Below are 17,781 nucleotides of genomic sequence, written 5' to 3'. Positions count from 1 at the left end.
CTGGGCAGAGGAGGGAAGCGTAGAAAGGGTCAGGGGCGGTCATCAATAGGCTGGAGCCACTGGACGCACACAAAGCCGCCTTCTATCGAGGCAGACCGTTGATCTGGACAGCCTACTGCAGGGGTGTCAAATATACAGTCCGCGGGCCGGATCTGGCCCTTTGAGAGCTGTTATCAGGGCGCGAGCCAGCCACCCCCCTCACGCTCGGCCTAGGCTGGCGAGGCATGGCCCGGGCAAGTGACATTTACGTCATATCTGCCTCTCGTAACAAATTAGTTTAATGTGTAAAGCTTAGGGCTGTTTAGCTTGGAAGGAGGGCGGTTAAGGGGAGACATGATAGAGGTCTATAAAATTATGCATGGTATGGACAGAGTGGACAGGGAGACATTTTTCTCCCTCTCTCGTAATACCAGAATACGGGGTCATCTGCTGAAGTTGGAGGGGGAGAGATTCAAAACAGATAAAAGGAAGTCTTTCTTCACACAACGCAGAATTAAATTGTGGAACTCCCTGCCCCAGGATGTGATGATGGCTGCCAACTTGGAAGAGGGGAGTGGAAATGTTCATGGAGGAGAGGGGTATTCATGGCTTTAAGAGGGGAGTGGACATGTTCATGGAGGGGTGGTCATGGCTACTAGTAAAAATGGAGGAGTGGGGAATCAAACTCGATTCTCCAGATCAGAGTCCACCACTCCAATTCTACAAAACTAAGCTGTCTGTCTCAAGGTATTTTGGAGAGGGTCCTTTCACTGTTAATAACAATTTTAAAAAATGTGTTCATCCCTTCTTTCAGGGGACCTGGAATAGGATTCTTTTATCCCACCCTTCAAGGCTGAAAGCAAGTAGCCCAAAGTCCAGCAGTAATCTCGATGGCAGGTCAGGGATTTGAATCCAACTCTAAGGCAACACTCTAACCTCTACACCTGACTTCCTATTAGAGAACAACTGTGCCTTTTTAAACCTGTGTACAAAATCTACCTCAACAACAGAAAAGAGCAAGAGTCCAGTAGCATCTTACAAGGCTAACAACATTTCCGGTAGGGTACGAGCTTTCGTGAGTCACAGCTCACTTCTTCAGATACAGCTAGAACGTGAGTCCATCTATCCTTAAGTAGAGAAGAGTGAATTCACACACCCAATGGCAATACCATGTCAATAGCAGGTAAATGACATTAGCAGGCGTTAGTGGATTAGGTGTGATATGCAGAGGGTAGTAGGCATGGAGAAATCAGCATTGGTAATGAGACATGAATCCCAGGTCTCTGTTCAATCCAGAATGCTCACAAAAGCACACTGCAAAGAACACTGAAGATCTACCCCACTAGAAGAAGAAGTAGAAGAGTTAGTTTTTATAAGACGACTTTCTCTCCCACTTAAGAATCAAACCAGCCTACAATCACCTTCCCCTCCCCACGACAGACACCCTGTGAGGTAGGTGAGGCTGAGAGAGTTCAGAGAGAACTGTGACTAGCCCAACATCAACCAGCTGGCTTCATGTGTAGGAGTGGGGAAACAAACCCAGTTCATCAGATTAGCCTCCGCTGCTCATGTGGAAGAGAGGGGAATCAAAGCCGGTTCTCCAGATTAGAGTCCACCGCTCCAAACCACCGCTCTTAACCACTACACCACGTTGTATACCTACCCACTCCAATTTGACCCAGCCACCCAAGTGCTGAGATTTTCACTCTGTCCACATTTTCAAGCCAATCTTGAAACTCACATTTTAATGCCTTCTCGCCACCCTGCATATCTGAAGGAAGCCTAATTGTGTAACTTTTCAGGACTCTTGTGGAACTACTCTCAAGAGCAACCGGGCCGGATGAGACCAAAGGGGCAGCTAATCTAACACCCCATTTCCAGTAGAAAAGAGCTAGAGTCCAGTAGCACCTTAAAGAATTAACAAAATTTCTGGCAGGGTAGGAGCTTCCATGAGCCACAGCTCACTTGTTCAAATGCTGCTAGAATGGGAGTACATCTGTTCTTAAGTGGAGAAGAGTGAATTCAGACACCCCATGGCAATAGCATGTAAATGTCAATAGCAAGTAAATTACATTAGTAAGCGTTATTGGATGAGGCGTCATATGCATGGAGAAATCAGCATTGGTAATGAGACATGAATCCTAGGTCTCTATTCAATCCAGGAGAATGCTATACATTCTAGCTTGTATCTGAAGAAGTGAGCTGTGAGTCACGAAAGCTCATGTGTGTGTTAAGTGCCATCAAGTCGCTTCCGACTCATGGTGACCCTATGAATCAATGTCCTCCAAAACGTCCTATTAACAGTCTTACTCAGGTCTTACAAATTGAGGGCCGTGGCTTCCTTTACATGAGTCCATCCATCTCTTGTTGGGTCTTCCTCTTTTCCTGCTGCCTTCAACTTTTCCTAGCATGATTGTCTTCTCCAGGGCCTCTGGTCTTTGCATAACGTGACCAAAGTACGACAGCCTCAGTTTAGTCATTTGAGCTTCTAGGAAGAGTTCAGGCTTGATTTGATCTAGAACCCACTGATTTGTATGTGTGTTTTTGGCAGCCTACCCTGCCAGAAATTGTTAGTCTTTAAGGTGCTACTGGACCCTTGCTCTTTCCTACCACTACAGACAAACACCGGCTACCCATCGTGACCTATCTCAACACCGGTTTCCCTTTTTCTGGAGTTCTCCTTTTTGGAAGCCAAAACCCTCGCGAACATTTTAGTCTCTGATGGTGCCAGGAGAAGGCAAAGACGCCTTTCCCAGGCCGAGCAGAGGCGGAAAGTAACGAAAACCTTGCGGCAGAGAACTGCAAAGGCCGCACCGGGAAGGTCGGGGAGACGTTGGGAGTCAAGGAGAGAAAGCAACACATTTACAGGATTAGGTCAAAAGACCGGTGAGGGGGGGGGGGAGAAGAGGAACCAGAAAGGCGGGGGGTTACCTGCTGAAAATGGGTTGGGCTAAGTAGGGGAGACTCACCTGGCCCATCTCGACTGTTGTCCATTGCTCCCCCACCCCCCAAGAATGACCCCACCTCTCCCCTGGCCCACAATGCACCGCGCACGAGCCTCTTCCTCCCCCTCTTGCGTTGCCTCCAGGGCCAGAAGACGGCGCAGCCGTGATGGATTATGGGTAAATAGAGAAGCAAAGGTTGCTGGGGCCTGTGGTTCAGCACTTGGGACGGGAGGGAAACAAGCGGCAGGAGTCTCATCCTCCCGACTTTCTGTGACTCTGTTTTCTTTTTTGAAGCTGACAGTGCTCGTCTCGAGTTCTTCTGCCCTTGCCCTATCGCGCGTTGTGTTGAGGAGGGGAGTGTGGGGAAAGACTCGGACTACACGTCCCGTCAGGCCTTGCGGGCGGCAGGAGCCGAGAAACGTAAAGCTACGAGTTCTCGCGAGGAAGACTGACAACATACCGCGAGTTTTCCACTCTCTTGCCACTGCGGAATGTATTTGTAGGAACTACAACTCCTATCAGGCAAACCCGAGAGAGGGAAACATAAACAAGAGCACTTGCGTTGAATTGTTAATAATTCTATTAAAATTTAATAGTACGGATAAGTTCGACGATTATTGTTAGTGATTACTGGGACTGATTAGTAATACTAATTGATATATGTTAATTTATTGTTGGGCATAACAAGAGTATTAGCAACAACTGACCTCTTGTTTATAATGTGTTGTTATTGCATATTTATTTTATTTATACCTCACTTTTCCCCCAGTGAGGGCCCAAAGTAGCTTCCATACTCCCCTTCACCATTTTATCTTCAAAACAACCCTGTGAGGTAGGCTATGCTTTAAATGTGTTTCTGGCTAAAGGTAACCCTGCAAGCTTCCATGGCAGTGGAGATTTGAACTTGAGTCTTCCAGATTCTAGTCCAACACTTTAACCGCTGCACTATACTGGCTATTAAAATGATTATTACACGTACTGAAAGTTCCTTTCCATAGAATTAATAATTACTAATCCTCTTGCATCGAGTTAATAACAATAAACCTTATTGCCACCTGTCATTATTAATAAAATATATTTATGATCTAGCCACTATACTGGGGAAAGTAATAAAAAGCAATTAATTTTTAAATTCATAATACTTATACCAAGTTATACTAGTAACTAGTCTTACAGCTCTGAGTTGAAACAATGGTGTTAATGACTAAAAGTTAACATTTCATAATTCGGTTTATTCAAAAGGTGCATTCTAAAGGGCAGTTCCTGTTATATTTTCCTATTATTTTCTTATATTTCTAACCTGCTCTCCCCGGCCAAAGCCAGGCTCAGGATGCCTTGAATCCTCCAGGGAGTAAGCCCCGTTGAATAAAGTGTGATTTCTGAATAAACCTACTAGGCTCACTCCATAGGTGTTCTATTTTTCTTATTCCAGAAGGGTCGCCGCTTTACAGTGCAATGTTAAACGGCACTTTAACGACTAGCATGTTTGTCGCGGCAGAAACCTTTGGGAGCCCAGCTGAGATCTCTCGAAAGAAAGGGACGGGGATTTGCAAACAGAAATTAAAGGAAGGGGCTGTGGATCAGTGGTAGAGCATCTGCTTGCCATGCAGAAGGTCCCAGGTTCAATCCCAGTTAAAGGGACTAGGCAAGGAGGAGATGTGAAAAACCTCCGCCTGAGACCCTGGAGAGCCGCTGCTGGTCTGTGCAGACAATACTGGCTTTGATGGACCAAGGGTCTGATTCAGTAGAAGGCAGCTTCATGTGAACACATACACATGAAGTCAATAGGCTTTAGAGGAGGGGAGTATCTTCTTGGCATGCAGGTCCCAGGTTCAATCCCCAGCATCTCCAGTTAAAGGGACTAGACAAGGAGGAGATGTGAAAGACTTCTGCCTGAGACCCTGGACAGCCGCTGCTGGTCTGAGCAGACAATACTGACTTTGATGGACCAAGGGCATCTGATTCGGTGGAAGGCAGCTTGGTGAGGTCACGTGCCCTTTGTCCACAGAAGACTACACCTCCCGTCATGCTTAGCGGGGCGGGCCGACGGGGCTGAGACTCCACGCGCGGCTTGTGCCTCAGGCGGCCTTTCCCCCCCTTAACATCGAAGACTCTGTTTCCCAGGGGGCTTTGCGCGGGCGATGGCCGCGCGCCTGCGCAGGGCCCCCTCCTCTCCTCAGGCTCGCCTGAGATAAAAAAATCTAAGATGGCGGCCGTGGGAGCTTCGGGCAGCTCGACGGCGGCGGGAGGAGGTGGCGGCGGCGGCGGCGCGGGGTCGGCCTCGTCGTCCGCCTCCTCGGCGGCGGCGGCACCTCCGTCGCAGCCGCCGCCGTCGCAGCCGGCGGGGGCGAGCGGGGCCGAAGCCAGCACGGCGGCGACGACGGCCACCACCACGACGACGACCACCAGCAGCACGGGCGGCGGCGGCGGCGGCTCCTCGGGCTCGTCGTCGTCCTCCTCGGCGGCGTCCGGCGGCGGCGGCGGCGGCGGCTCGTCGTCAGGGGCGTCGGAGTCGTGGTACGTGGCGCTGCTGGGCCTGGCCGAGCACTTCCGCACGTCCAGCCCGCCCAAGGTGCGCCTCTGCGTCCACTGCCTCCAGGCCGTGCTGCCCCGCAAGCCCCCCGCCCGCGTCGAGGCCCGCACCCACCTCCAGCTCGGCTCCGTCCTCTACCACCACACGCGCAACGGAGAGCAGGCCCGGGGGCACCTCGAGAAGGCGGTGCGTCGCTCGGGGGCAGGGAGGGGAGGGGAGGGCGGCCGGGCGGGGGGGGGGCGATCCTGCAAATTTGGGGATCAAACTGAAATACTTATTCACGACTTTGGGGTGGGGGACGCGATTGCCCTTCTTCTCCTCCTCCTCCTCTCTGGCCCTTTATGCCTGGGAAGTTTTGCAGAAGTTGGTTTTTCTATGCCGACTTTCTCTACCACTTAAGGGAGAATCAAACCGGCTTACAATCGCCTTCCCTTCCCCTCCCCACAACAGACACCCTGGGAGGTAGGTGGGGCTGAGAGAGCTCTAAGAGAGCTGTGACTTGCCCAAGGTCACCCAGCAGGTATCATGTATAGGAGAGGGGGAAACCAACCCAGTTCACCAGATTGGCCTCTGCCGCTCATGTGGAGGAGTGGGGAATCAAACCCGGTTCTCCAGATCAGACTCCACCGCTCCAAACCACCTCTTTTAACCACTGCGCCACAGTGGGGGGGGAAGCCTTTCCAGAAACATTGTGGTGGGGCCACATCACTTCTAGCTGAGGCTCACTTTTATTCTAAATTAAAATGGGAGCTTCTCTTCCAAAAATCCCAAAGAACTCGCCACCATCAGACACCCTGTGAGGTAGGTGGGGCTGAGAGAGCTGTTACTAGCCCAAGGTTACCCAGCTGGCTTCATGTGCAGGAGCGGGAAACCAACCCAGTTCACCAGATTAGCCTCCGCCGCTCATGTGGAGGAGTGGGGAATCAAACTCTGCTCTCCAGATCAGAGTCACCGCTCTTAACCACTACACCACGCTGGCTCTTGGATTCGCCACTCTCTAGATGCACATTTCATAGAATCATAGAGTTGGAAGGGACCCCCAGGGTCATCTAGTCCAATCCCCTGCGCAATGCAGGAAATTGACCACTAGCTCCCCCCCCCCATACACACACCCAGTAACCCCCTACTCCATGCCCAGAAGATGGCCGAGGTGCCCTCCCTCTCATGATCTGCCTACGGTCATTTTCCCCATCCAAATTCTCAAAACTCTGAATGGGGGCTTATTTTTTCTCATTTATACATGGGAGGTTTTGCCTTGGATTTGCAGCTCTCTATATGCACATTCCCCCCCCCTTCAAATTCTCAGAACTCTGAATGGGGGCTTATTGTTGAGTTTTGAGAATTTGGATGGGAAGAAAATGTGCATCAAGAGAGTGGCAAATCCAAGGCAAAACCTCCCATGCATAAAATGCCCTTTATGTCTTTGTAGGGTTGTCACTAAACTGAGGCTATCATATTTTGGTCACATTATGAGAAGACAAGAGTCACTGGAAAAGACAATCATGCTAGGAAAAGTTGAGGGCGGCAGAAAAAGGTTGACTCTATAAAGGAAGCCACGGCCCTCAATTTGCAAGATTTGAGGAAGGCTGTCAAAGGTAGGTCATTTTGGCGGACTTTGATTCATAGGGTCGCCATGAGTTGGAAGTGACTTGACGGCACTTAACACACACACAGATGCACATCCCCCCCATCCAAATTTTCAAAACTCTGAATGGGGGCTTATTGTTGAGTTTTGAGAATTTGGATGGGTGGGTGGAAATGTGCATCAAGAGGGCGGCAAATCCAAGGCAAAACCTCTCATGCATAAATGCCCTTTATGTCTTTGAAGGGCTGTCACTTAGAAAAGGGCAGGGAGTTGTTCCTGTTGGCAGAAGAGGATATGATTCGCAATAATAGGTATACATCGTGGGCGGAGAGGTCCCGGCTGGATATCGGAGGGGGGTGAATTTACAGTAAGAATTGTTCCACTGTGGAATTGGCTGCCTAGGGAGGTGGTGAGTCCCCCCCCTGCTTTTAGACCTGTTCTTCTCCACAAACAAAAACTCCAGATGGATTGCATTGTACATAATAACAAATAAAAACCAAGCTGGATGGATCCTTGTATAATCAAATTAGCATCACTACCATAATTCAGCAGCAACAAGGAAAAATAATTCAGGCCGCATCTAGGATATATGCAGTGCTTTGTTATCAAGCCTCAGTTTATTTTAGTCTTTTTGCAGCGTAAAATGCTTCATTTATAATAATGAGAAGGAAAAGAGTTGGTTTTTATATGCAGGCTTTCTCTGCCACTTTAAGAAGAATCAAACTGGCTTTTCCCTTCCCCACAACAAACACCCTGTGTGGTAGTTGGGCTGAGAAAGCTCTTAGAGAGCTGTGACTAGCCCAAGGTCACCCAGCTGGCTTCATGTGGGGGAGTGGGGAAATCAAACCCAGTTCTCCAGGTTAGAATCCGCCGCTCCAAACCACCGCTTCTAACCACTACACCACGCTGGCATATAAAATGGTTCTATGCCTGCCCTGTTGATTGTACTGGCTTATGTTGTGTCATCCGCTTTCATTATTGGTGGGAAAGGTGGATTATACATTTTTGCAAATTCAAGTACAAAAAAATTGCAAATCCAGAGAGAAAGAGCGGTCAAGTGCTTCACCCTGTGCTATACTTCAGCATACATTTCCTAGTTTCTGATATGAAATGAGGGATTGGGGAGAAGACATTGGGTTGGGGTTAGCTTTTCCCTGTAATGACAACTTGGATTGTGTGTGTGTAAAGTGCCGTCAAGTCGCAGCCGACTTACGGCAACCCCCTATGGGGTTTTCAAGGCAAGGGACTAACAGAGGTGCTTTTCCAGTGCCTTCCCCTGTATAGGAACCCTGGACTTCCTTGGTGGTCTCACATCCAAATACTAACCAGGGCTGACCCTGCTTAGCTTCTGAGATCTGACGAGATCAGGCTAGCCTGAGCCATCCAGGTCAGGGCACAACCAGGATTACTGCTATGTTTATTTGTGCCCTTGATGCTTACGTTGTGATATGCAAGTGTAACAAATTTATGTATCACAAGTGTAATAAAAAACCATCAAACTATGAAAGAAAATTAGGATCAGATTTTGCGGTAGCACTAATTGGAAACAAATCTGGCTTTCAGATTCAAAGAAAATTTTCAAGGTCTGTAATAAATGTCACAATAGTAATAGCGGGAGACGGGGCTGGATGGATGAAAGAACTGCAGGGGTGTTGAATAAGAGGAACGGGAAAAGGGCGCCATCTCAGTATTTCAAAATGTGTTAGATGCATAGAGATGTAAAATTTATGGAAGTTTTGAAACCACAAAAACAAACTTTTTTGGAAAGCAGTGAAAAATTGGGATTTGAAATATATGCAAAACTTTCCAGTAAACGCTAAATACCTCATTGCTCAGTCAGTCAGTATTTTATTACAGTCAATTGACCAGTTCTATATAAATCCTCATTGCTCTAACAACATAACATGCATTATTTATCTTAGCGTATAAAATTGAATTATTTGGCATATTTATGCAGTTTAGAAGTAGAAGCTGTAGTTTTCTACAAGAACGTTATTTATATACACACATATATATTTATGTCCAGTATTATTTAGAGGGCTAGAGACTGCTGAAACCTATGTCGCCTTAGTGCATGAATCTTAATTTTAGCTCTCTTGAGAGTTGAGCTGACGGTGACATTTAAAATAGAAAACACCAGTTTTGTAGTAAACGGAACAGTGAAAATAACAAACTCTTCAATAGTATATTATCATCATACACATTATAGCCTCCTAATTATGGATTGCGTTGTGTATGTGTAAACTCTCTCAGCCCACATAGAGGCAGGCAGTAACAAACCACCTCTGAACATCTCTTGCCTTGAAAACCCTACAGGGTCGCCATAATTCAACTGTGACTTGACAGCACTCTGACCCAAAGTGCTGTCAAGACGCAGCAGACTTATAGCGACCCCTGCTGGGGTTTGCAAGGCAAATCATTAAGCAGAGGTGGTTTGCTGTTGCCTACCTCTGCAGGGTCTTCCTTGGAGGTCTCCCATCCAAGGACCGACCCAGCTTAGCTTCCGAGATCAGGCTATACACATCCCATGGATTACATTAGTCAAATTTAATAGATTCTTGAAAATATTGCAGTATAGACTTATTGTTCTTCAATACTGTAACTTGTGTTACGTAGAAATCGTCATTTCACCTTTTTAGTGTGTGAAACCTTGTTTTTAAAAGCCTCTCGCACATTGCATAGGAGTTTGTTTTAGCACTCTGCAAAATTTCCAGTTATTCCATTAGTAAAATCAGGGGAAAGGGAACGTGTGCGTGTTCCCCAAATGTTTCTCCCCCCCCCCCACAGGGCTTCACATCTCTACTGATATATGTATATGCAATCTAATACCCACAGCACAAAAGGAAAAAGCGATAGGAAGGGAAAAAGAAAAACAAGGTAGCTCTGGTACCAGCCTAACAATGAGAATATGGTTTTATGCTAATAAATTTACAACGTATAGAACCTGTGCCAAATGTTTAGAAGGTGTGTGTGAATGGATGGGGGGGGGGATTGTGTCAAGGAGGGAGACCATCCTACCTGCATTGTCTGTAAGCATAGGCTTCGTTAGCACAGAAGGGAAACGGATGGAGAGTCTTGGCTGTGCAGATAACATGTGAAAGGCTGGAACTTCAAGAAGGTGATAAGGTGGGGCTAAGAGGGAGAAATCAACTGCTGAGGGGCTTTCTGTTCTTCCTGGATTTTTTCACTCCCCCCCCCCCCCCATAGTGAGGAGGTTCAAGGGGGAAAGTAACTGAAAGAGTGGTTCCTGGTTATGTCTTGGGGAAGGGGGAGCCGAAACATTGTTTCTTTGACTTTCTCTGTGTACTCCATTCTGTCAATTTCAGAAATCCCTAATTTTTCTTTTATTTCTTTTACAGTGGTTGATATCCCAGCAAGTATCCTTTTCCAGTCTCTTGAAAATTGGGGTTGATATGCATGAAGAGTTGCTGCAGTTTGTCTGGATTTAAAATACCACAACTTGTTGAGCAAACCCAAAGCTAGCAAGACCCCCTTAAGTCTGTATTATGGCTTTTTTGATTTATGTTTAGATTGGTTATCAGTATGAATAATGACTAAAACACTTTTAGTGCTGGAGTCTGCACAAAGATGAAACTTATATTTTTTATCCCAAGTTTTTATTATCTCCCCCTTACCAACCCCACAGTGACCCTGTGAAGATTATGATCCAGTCACCTAATGAGCTTCCAGGTTATGCAGGAATTTGAACACAAGTTTCCCAAGTTCTATTGTGAGACTGTTATCTGTGACACCACCCTGGCCAGGCCCAGTGTGCTCCTGTACTTTAAGAACATAAGAAAAGCCCTGCTGGATCAGATCAAGGCCCATCAAGTCCAGCAGTCTGTTCACACAGTGGCCCACCAGGTGCCTCTAGGAAGCCCCCAAATAAGACGACTGCAGCAGCATCCTGCCTAGGTTGCACAGCACCTAATATAACTATGCTCCTCTGATACTGTAGAGAATAGGTATACATCATGATAAGTATTTATTTTGACTATTAGCCATGGAAAGCCCTCTCCTCCATGAACATGTCCACCCCCCCTCTTAAAGCCTTCCAAGTTGGCAGCCATCACCACATTCTGGGGCAGGGAGTTCCACAACTGAACGAATCATTGTGAAGAAATACTTCCTTTTATCTGTTTTGAATCTCTCACTCCAGCTTCCACAGATAACCCTACATTCTGGTATTATGTGAGAGGGAGAATACCATGCATAATTTTATAGACCTCTATCATGTCTCCCCTTAACTGCCTTCTTTCTAAGCTGAACAGCCCTAAGCGTTTCAACCGCTCCTCATAGGGCAGTTGCTCTAGCCCCTTGATCATTTTGGTTACTCTTTTCTGCACCTTCTCAAGTTCTGCAATATCCTTTTTTAGGTGTGGTGACCAGAACTGTACACAGTATTCCAAGTGTGGTCTCACCTCAGATTTGCGTTAGAATTTTTTGGGCCACGGTGGAGCTGGGGGGAATGATCCTTTGTTACATGGGCCAGTTGGTATGATCTCATTGGGCTCCTCTTCATGCTCTTACATTCTTAACTGGGATGCTACCAGATTCCTCAGTTTGAGGATGTCAAGTTTGAAGCAGCCAGCCTCCTCTCTGAGTTATACTGTCAAGAGGTAAGTAGAGAAAAGAGCAGACTTCACGCACTGCCTCTTTGAATACGGACTTCTGGGGGCTAGCAGCCGAGGATTTTTTTTTTAAGTTGTCTGTTTTGTTATAGAATAGCATTGCTCAGGGAGAGTTTTATCTAGGGCTATGTCTTTTAACTGTTCTATTTGTTTTTAAAAGCTACGTGTTTGTAAACTTAGGCAGATCATGAGAGGGAGGGCAGGAAAGGTGGTGTCCGTGTTTGGCTCGTGGCCCTTTCTTACATGCCCAGGGTAATGCCGATCGTCACTTTGGGGTCAGGAAGCAATTTTCCTTCAGGCCAAATTGGCCAGGGATCCTGGAGGGTTTCTCCCCACCCATCTTCTGAGCATGGAGTAGGGGGTCACTTGGGTGTGTGTGGCGGGGAGGTAGTTGTGAATTTCCTGCATTGTGCAGGGGGTTGGACTAGATGACCCTTCCAACCCCATGATTCTGTTATTCTGTTTTCCATAAAAACAAAATCAGTGATTAGATTTTATTCTGTTCATCTGGTTTTTAATCTGTCAGAATGATTTGCTGATGAAACTGAAATGCACTTTTAGTCATGTGTTCCTGGGAAAAAACCTGCATTGAGGATCCACAAAACGGGATCACTTAGTTCTGACGGTGAGCGTTTGGTTGAAAGTTAGCAACAATCCACTGCTCATTACTGGGAGCCAGATTCCTTTCTTCACCTTTTGAGAATGGGAAGTGTTTTATTTCAATAAAGCGGAGCCATTAAAATGGGTCCCCACATGAGAATTCAAGGCATATCAGTACTGGGTCTGCCAGACTGCTAATTCTTTCTCCCACATGTCCTTGTTCCTGCTGTTTAAAAACAAAAAACAAAACTAGAATGTTTGCCTGTACGTCAGAGTTTTGTCCCACCCTAATCTGGTGAACTGGATTTGTTTTCCCGCTCCTACGCATGACTCCAGCTGGGTGACCTTGGGCTAGTCACAGTTCTCTTAGAGCTCTCTCAGCCCTACCTACCCTCACAAGGTGTCTGTTGTGGGGAGGGGAAGGGAAGGTGATTGTAAGCCGGTTTGATTCTCCCTTAAGTGGTAGAGAAAATCTGCATATAAAAACCCACTCTTCTTCTTCTTTGTGGTGACCAGCCTTTGGGCATTTGTCATGAATAATATACGTTGTTCATCTAAATGTGCATACGGAGCCATAGTCTACAGACCCTTGCTGTACATGTTCAGTCACTGGTCAGAGAGCCAGCATGATGTAGTGGTTAAGAGCAGTGGTTTGGAGCGGTGGACTCTGATCTGGAGAACTGGGTATGATTCCCCACTCCCCCATGTGAGCGGCTGAGGCTAATCTGGTGAACCGGGTTGGTTCCCCACTCCTCCACATGAAGGCTGCTGGGTGACCTGGGGATAGTCACAGCTCTCCGAACTCTCTCAGCCCCACCTACCTCACAGGGTGCCTGTTGTGGGGAGGGGAAGGGAAGGCGATTGCAAGCCGGTTTGAGTCTCCCTTAAGTGGTAGAGAAAATGGGCATATACAAACCAACTCTTCTTCTTCTCATGAGAATTCAAGACATACCAGCACTGGGTCTGCCAGACTGCTGACTTTTTTTCAAGTGTCCTGGTTTTTGCTGTTTAAAAAAACAAAAAACTAGAATGTTTGCCTGTCCATCACCGTTTTGTCCAACCTTTCTTTTAAGGGGCTTAGAGTGGTAGGGTTGGCCTGAGAATGACTGGCCCAAGATCACTTCACAGCAGAGTGGGGATTTGAACCTGGGTGAAGTCTTCACAGTCCCGATCCAACACTAGTCGCTACACACAGCACTGGCTCCTAATAGTTTTACCTGAAAGCCTAGTGGGACCTCCATGCAGAGAGAAGGTTACCTTTGAATGCTGGGTTTGGAAGACAAGCTAGAGGTGATGGTCACTTGTTTTTACACAGGGACCGGAAACTTGCTAATTCATCCAAAATATTTGTGTTGTGCTTAACTGTTTCTTTTGAAGTCTCTCACCTTCTTCCTGCTGATTTTGTTGCTTTCCTTTCTTTAGCATTACTCCCCCCCCCCTTACACACACACACGAGCTAATTTTTGTCTCTGGCTTTTCAGAACTCGGTAGATGCGGCGAAGCCGTTGCTGCGTAAGGCCATCCAGATTTCCCAGCAGACTCCGTACTGGCACTGCCGCCTCCTCTTCCAGCTCGCAGTAAGCTCGTTTTGGGACCCCGTCCACTAAATGGGTTAAAATATACCACAACAATTTTATTTGGGTGGGTAGGGGCAGCCGTGGTGTTTTCACAAGGAGGAAGGAAGCACATGGAAGGATGCACAGGTGCAGTTTCGTCAAAAGCTGCGCTGAAGTAGCTTGGCTAGAGGGTGGAGCTGTGGCACAGGTTGGGAGGGACAGCAGAGCCGTGAAGAGACCACCCTCGAGGAGCCCGAGGTGCTAGTCCACTCATCATCTTGCTAGCCCCCCTTTCCACAATCACCATGTAAGCTAGTTGACTTGCCAATTAAACAAGCTTTATACTGTAGGTTATGCATAATCCAGTATGGTATAGTGGTTAACAGTGGTGGTTTGGAGCACTGGAGTCTGATCTGGAGAACTGGGTTTGATTCCCCACTCCTCCACGTGAGCGGCGGAGGCTAATCTGGTGAACTGGATTGGTTTCCCCACTCCTACACATGAAGCCAGCTGGGTGACCTTGGGCCAGTCACAGCTCTCTCTGCCCTACCTACCTCACAGGGTGTCTGTTGTGGGGAGGGGAAGAGAAGGCGCTTGTAAGCCAATTTGATTCTGCCTTAATTGGTAGAGAAAGTCGGCATATAAAAACCAACTCTTCTTCTACAGAATTTCAGAGTAACAATAGCAAAGTGCTGTATGAACTTAACAGACAAAATGTAACAGAAAAAATAACTTAGCCGTATCATTCTAGATAAGATTGTTATATGTGATTATTATGATTCTCAAAGTTCAAAGTGACATGGCTTGTAACACATCACGTGAATACAGTCTTGTCCTAAATAATACCGCTGTCAATTGGCTTACGTGTGTCCTATTACTCGGTGATTGTGTATTGGTATCACTCTTGGGGGTATTTTTCACGGTGGATTTTGTTACGGTTTCGAATCGGAGCAAACAATAAACCGATTTAAATAGCTTTTTCATGGCAGCGCAGCTTCCCCCCCATCTCGAGGCATTTTCGATTTTTCACGGGAGAAACAGCGCACTTCTCTGCGCTGCTTACGTCTGCTCCCCCTCATAACTCACCGCTCCAAATCCGCCTAATCCCGCCCACTCTTCCCATGATCCTGCCTTGCTCCATTTGCCCCCCCCCTCCAGACTTTCGCACACACCTCCAGCTCGGCCGGGCCGCCCGGCTCCAAGAAGCCGTTATGGCTCTCTTGGGGCTTTTCCATGCCGCCGGCTGGGAAGGAAGTAGGGAAGAGGGCAGGGAGGAAGGAGAATGGCAGCAGCGGCTCCTCTTCCCTCAAGCCAGAATAAGACCCGGGGAGGAAGCCACGTGCCGAACGGGCCAGCCAAGTTGCCAGCCGTTTATGCCTGGGAGGTCTCGCCTTGGATTTGCCACTGTCTAGATGCACATTTCCTCCATCCAAATTCTCAAAACCCTGCATGGGGCGCTTACTGTTGAGTTCTGAGAATTTGGATGGGGAAAATGTGCATCTGGGAAGGACGAGGGCTGCCCAGGGCCACCGCCCTGTTAGCTGCCTCTGCTCTCCAGACAACTCCCCCCCAACAGTCCCTGCCTGAAACCCGGAGGCTCCCTTCCTCCCAATGTGTGTTATGCCTGGGAGGTTTCGCCTTGGATTTCCCGCTCTCTAGATGCACATTTCCCCCATCCGAATTCTCAAAACCCTGCATGGGGCGCTTAGTGTTGAGTTCTGAGAATTTGGATGGGGAAAATGCATCTGGAAATGTGCAAACCCAAGGCAAAACCTCCCGTGCATCAATGGCCAAGGAGCACCAGACCTCCTCCTCCGACCCTCGCCCGGAAATGGGGGAAACCCCCACCCAGCCTCCCTCTGCGATCCCCCCAGTCTTCCTCAACTCAGCACCTTCCGGCCTGCCTTTCCAGCCTTCCCCGGGGTTCCCGAGCAGCTGGGCTCCCAGCTGTGGGTAGGGCCTGGCTTGCCGGTGAACTGCAGCGGCTCCCTCGCTCGACTCGCTCCCGACGGCCGGGCGGAGAAGCCGCCGCCAGAGAGACCTCTGGCCCTTTTCCGCGCCAGCCCAACTGGGAAGCGGATCCGCTCCAAAAGGACGAGGGCCGCCGCTTTTTTGTGGGGGGAAATTAAGCCTTCTGCCTCTCCTCTCCATACAATCTCTTGTAATCTCGATGCAGCTCTTCGGTTTTAGTACGGCACTCAAGTGCAGAGCGATGATGGCCCTTCCGTGCCATCTCTGCGGCTATTTTCTCAAACACATCAATGTTGCGATGCGATTTGAGCAGAGCCCACTACATCCTGTGCTCGCCCCATATGGAGAGTAAATCGAGCATTTCTCGTTCCCTCCACGAAACACCACGGACACCAGTTGATTTTTGGCTTCCAGCCATCAAAAAAAAATGCAGCTTCTTCAGGTGAGTTAGGATAAGCGTGCTGGCCCAAGAGGGAATACAAGAAATGGGTCAGCCTCTACCAACGCAAAGCACATTCACGGCAGAGAGCGAGGTGCAAACCCTGTTCGCTATTGGGCAAGGGGGGGCAAGTGACCTGGATGCGTGATGCGATTGGCTCGAGCACCACAGCAATACAGCGGGACTTTTGAAACAAAGAAAATAACTTGAAATAGGCACACAATGCTGACCACTCCCGTAGCAAGCTACATCTGCTGGCCACCGCACAAACTGAAACAAAAGGGGTGGTGACTTCAACCAAGCACGAAACTCCCCCAGCCAATCGCCGTTCTTGGGGGAGGGGTCATTGCCCATCATGGGCGGTGGCAAATGAACCGAAGCAAAACTTCTTCATGGAATTCCAAGCCAAAAAATGCGCTGTAACAAAAAAGCACAGCGCAAAAAAGGTTTCAGTTGATGCGGGCATAATGCGTGTTTTGTTGCTCGGTTCAAAAAAAAACTCGGTGCTGCAATGAATAATCAAAAATTTGGAGCACCTCAAATCAGATTTTAAACCGCAGCAAAGCTCCGTGAAAAATTCCCCTTGGTTTTCTCCTACAATGTACTCCCTTTATATATGTCAGCCTCCCTTTCCTGCACACATTTAACGTTGGTCATTTATGACCAAAGGGGGCAGTGTTCGTCTTGGCTGGTTGTTTGGGGGCAGCTCTTGTTTTCTGCAAGCAGCTCAGTTTACAGCATTGTTTGGAAGTAGGGGTAGATGAAGTGGTGGCATTCCTTGATTTGGCTGCTGTCTCAAAGTGTCCGTGCTTGAGAGCCGGTGTAGTGGTTTAGAGCGGTGGTTTGGAGCGGTGGACTCTGATCTGGAGAACCAGGCTTGATTCCCCACTCCTCCACATGAGTGGCGGACGCTAATCTGGTGAACTGGGTTGGTTTCTCCACTCCTACACATGAAGCTAGCTTGGTGATTTTGGGCTAGTCACACTCAGCCGTACCTACCTCACAGGGAGTCTGTTGTGTGTGTGTGTGTGGGGGGGAATTGATTGTAAGCAGGTTTGGTTATCCTTTAAGTGGTAAAGAAAGTTGGCATGTAAAAACCAACTCTTCTTCTTCTTAATGTGACATAGGTGATATTTCCCCCCCTGAAAATTAGCACCCATCCCTTACATGAGGCTGTGCTCTGTTAACAGAAAATCCTGTACACACTAGGGGAGGTTGTGACAGTACAATATAGCTGAAGCTACACACAGTTTGGAATGCATTGGGTAATGAGACACATTGAATCACTTAATTGTGAATTTTTCACTGGTTTGCCAGCAAAGGGGGAGCAACATGCAGAATGTAAGAACCTTGTCCTAGATCTGGAAGAGCTAAGAAACCCCACCAGGTTCTTACAAAAAAGTTTCACATGATCTCCGACGTGAGAATTGCCACAAAGCGTCAATAAGAAAGTCTCTGCTTACCTCTCCATATCATCTTCTAGTTCATTTATTAAAATATTATTTATAAATGGCTAACTTAGGACAATTTAAGGGGAGGGGC

The 17,781-nt window shown here is 47.8% G+C and overlaps 1 protein-coding gene across 1 annotated transcript in view; it reads left to right on the top strand.

Moving 5' to 3' along the window:
• The first annotated feature begins 5,130 nt into the window (after positions 1-5,130).
• The window catches only part of MAU2 (MAU2 sister chromatid cohesion factor), a 42,050-nt gene continuing 29,399 nt past the window's right edge, over positions 5,131-17,781 (top strand). Inside the window, exons 1-5 of the mRNA XM_056867743.1 lie at positions 5,131-5,255; positions 5,334-5,643; positions 10,402-10,419; positions 11,596-11,661; positions 13,755-13,850. Of these exons, the coding sequence (XP_056723721.1) occupies positions 5,131-5,255; positions 5,334-5,643; positions 10,402-10,419; positions 11,596-11,661; positions 13,755-13,850 (615 nt within the window). The remainder of the gene's footprint in view (positions 5,256-5,333; positions 5,644-10,401; positions 10,420-11,595; positions 11,662-13,754; positions 13,851-17,781) is intronic.

The sequence above is a fragment of the Euleptes europaea genome, chromosome 2 (genome assembly GCF_029931775.1).
Source record: "Euleptes europaea isolate rEulEur1 chromosome 2, rEulEur1.hap1, whole genome shotgun sequence".
Lineage (NCBI taxonomy): Eukaryota > Metazoa > Chordata > Lepidosauria > Squamata > Sphaerodactylidae > Euleptes > Euleptes europaea.
The sequence above is the reverse complement of the archived record's forward strand: the minus strand, read 5'-3'. Positions and strand labels throughout refer to the sequence as shown.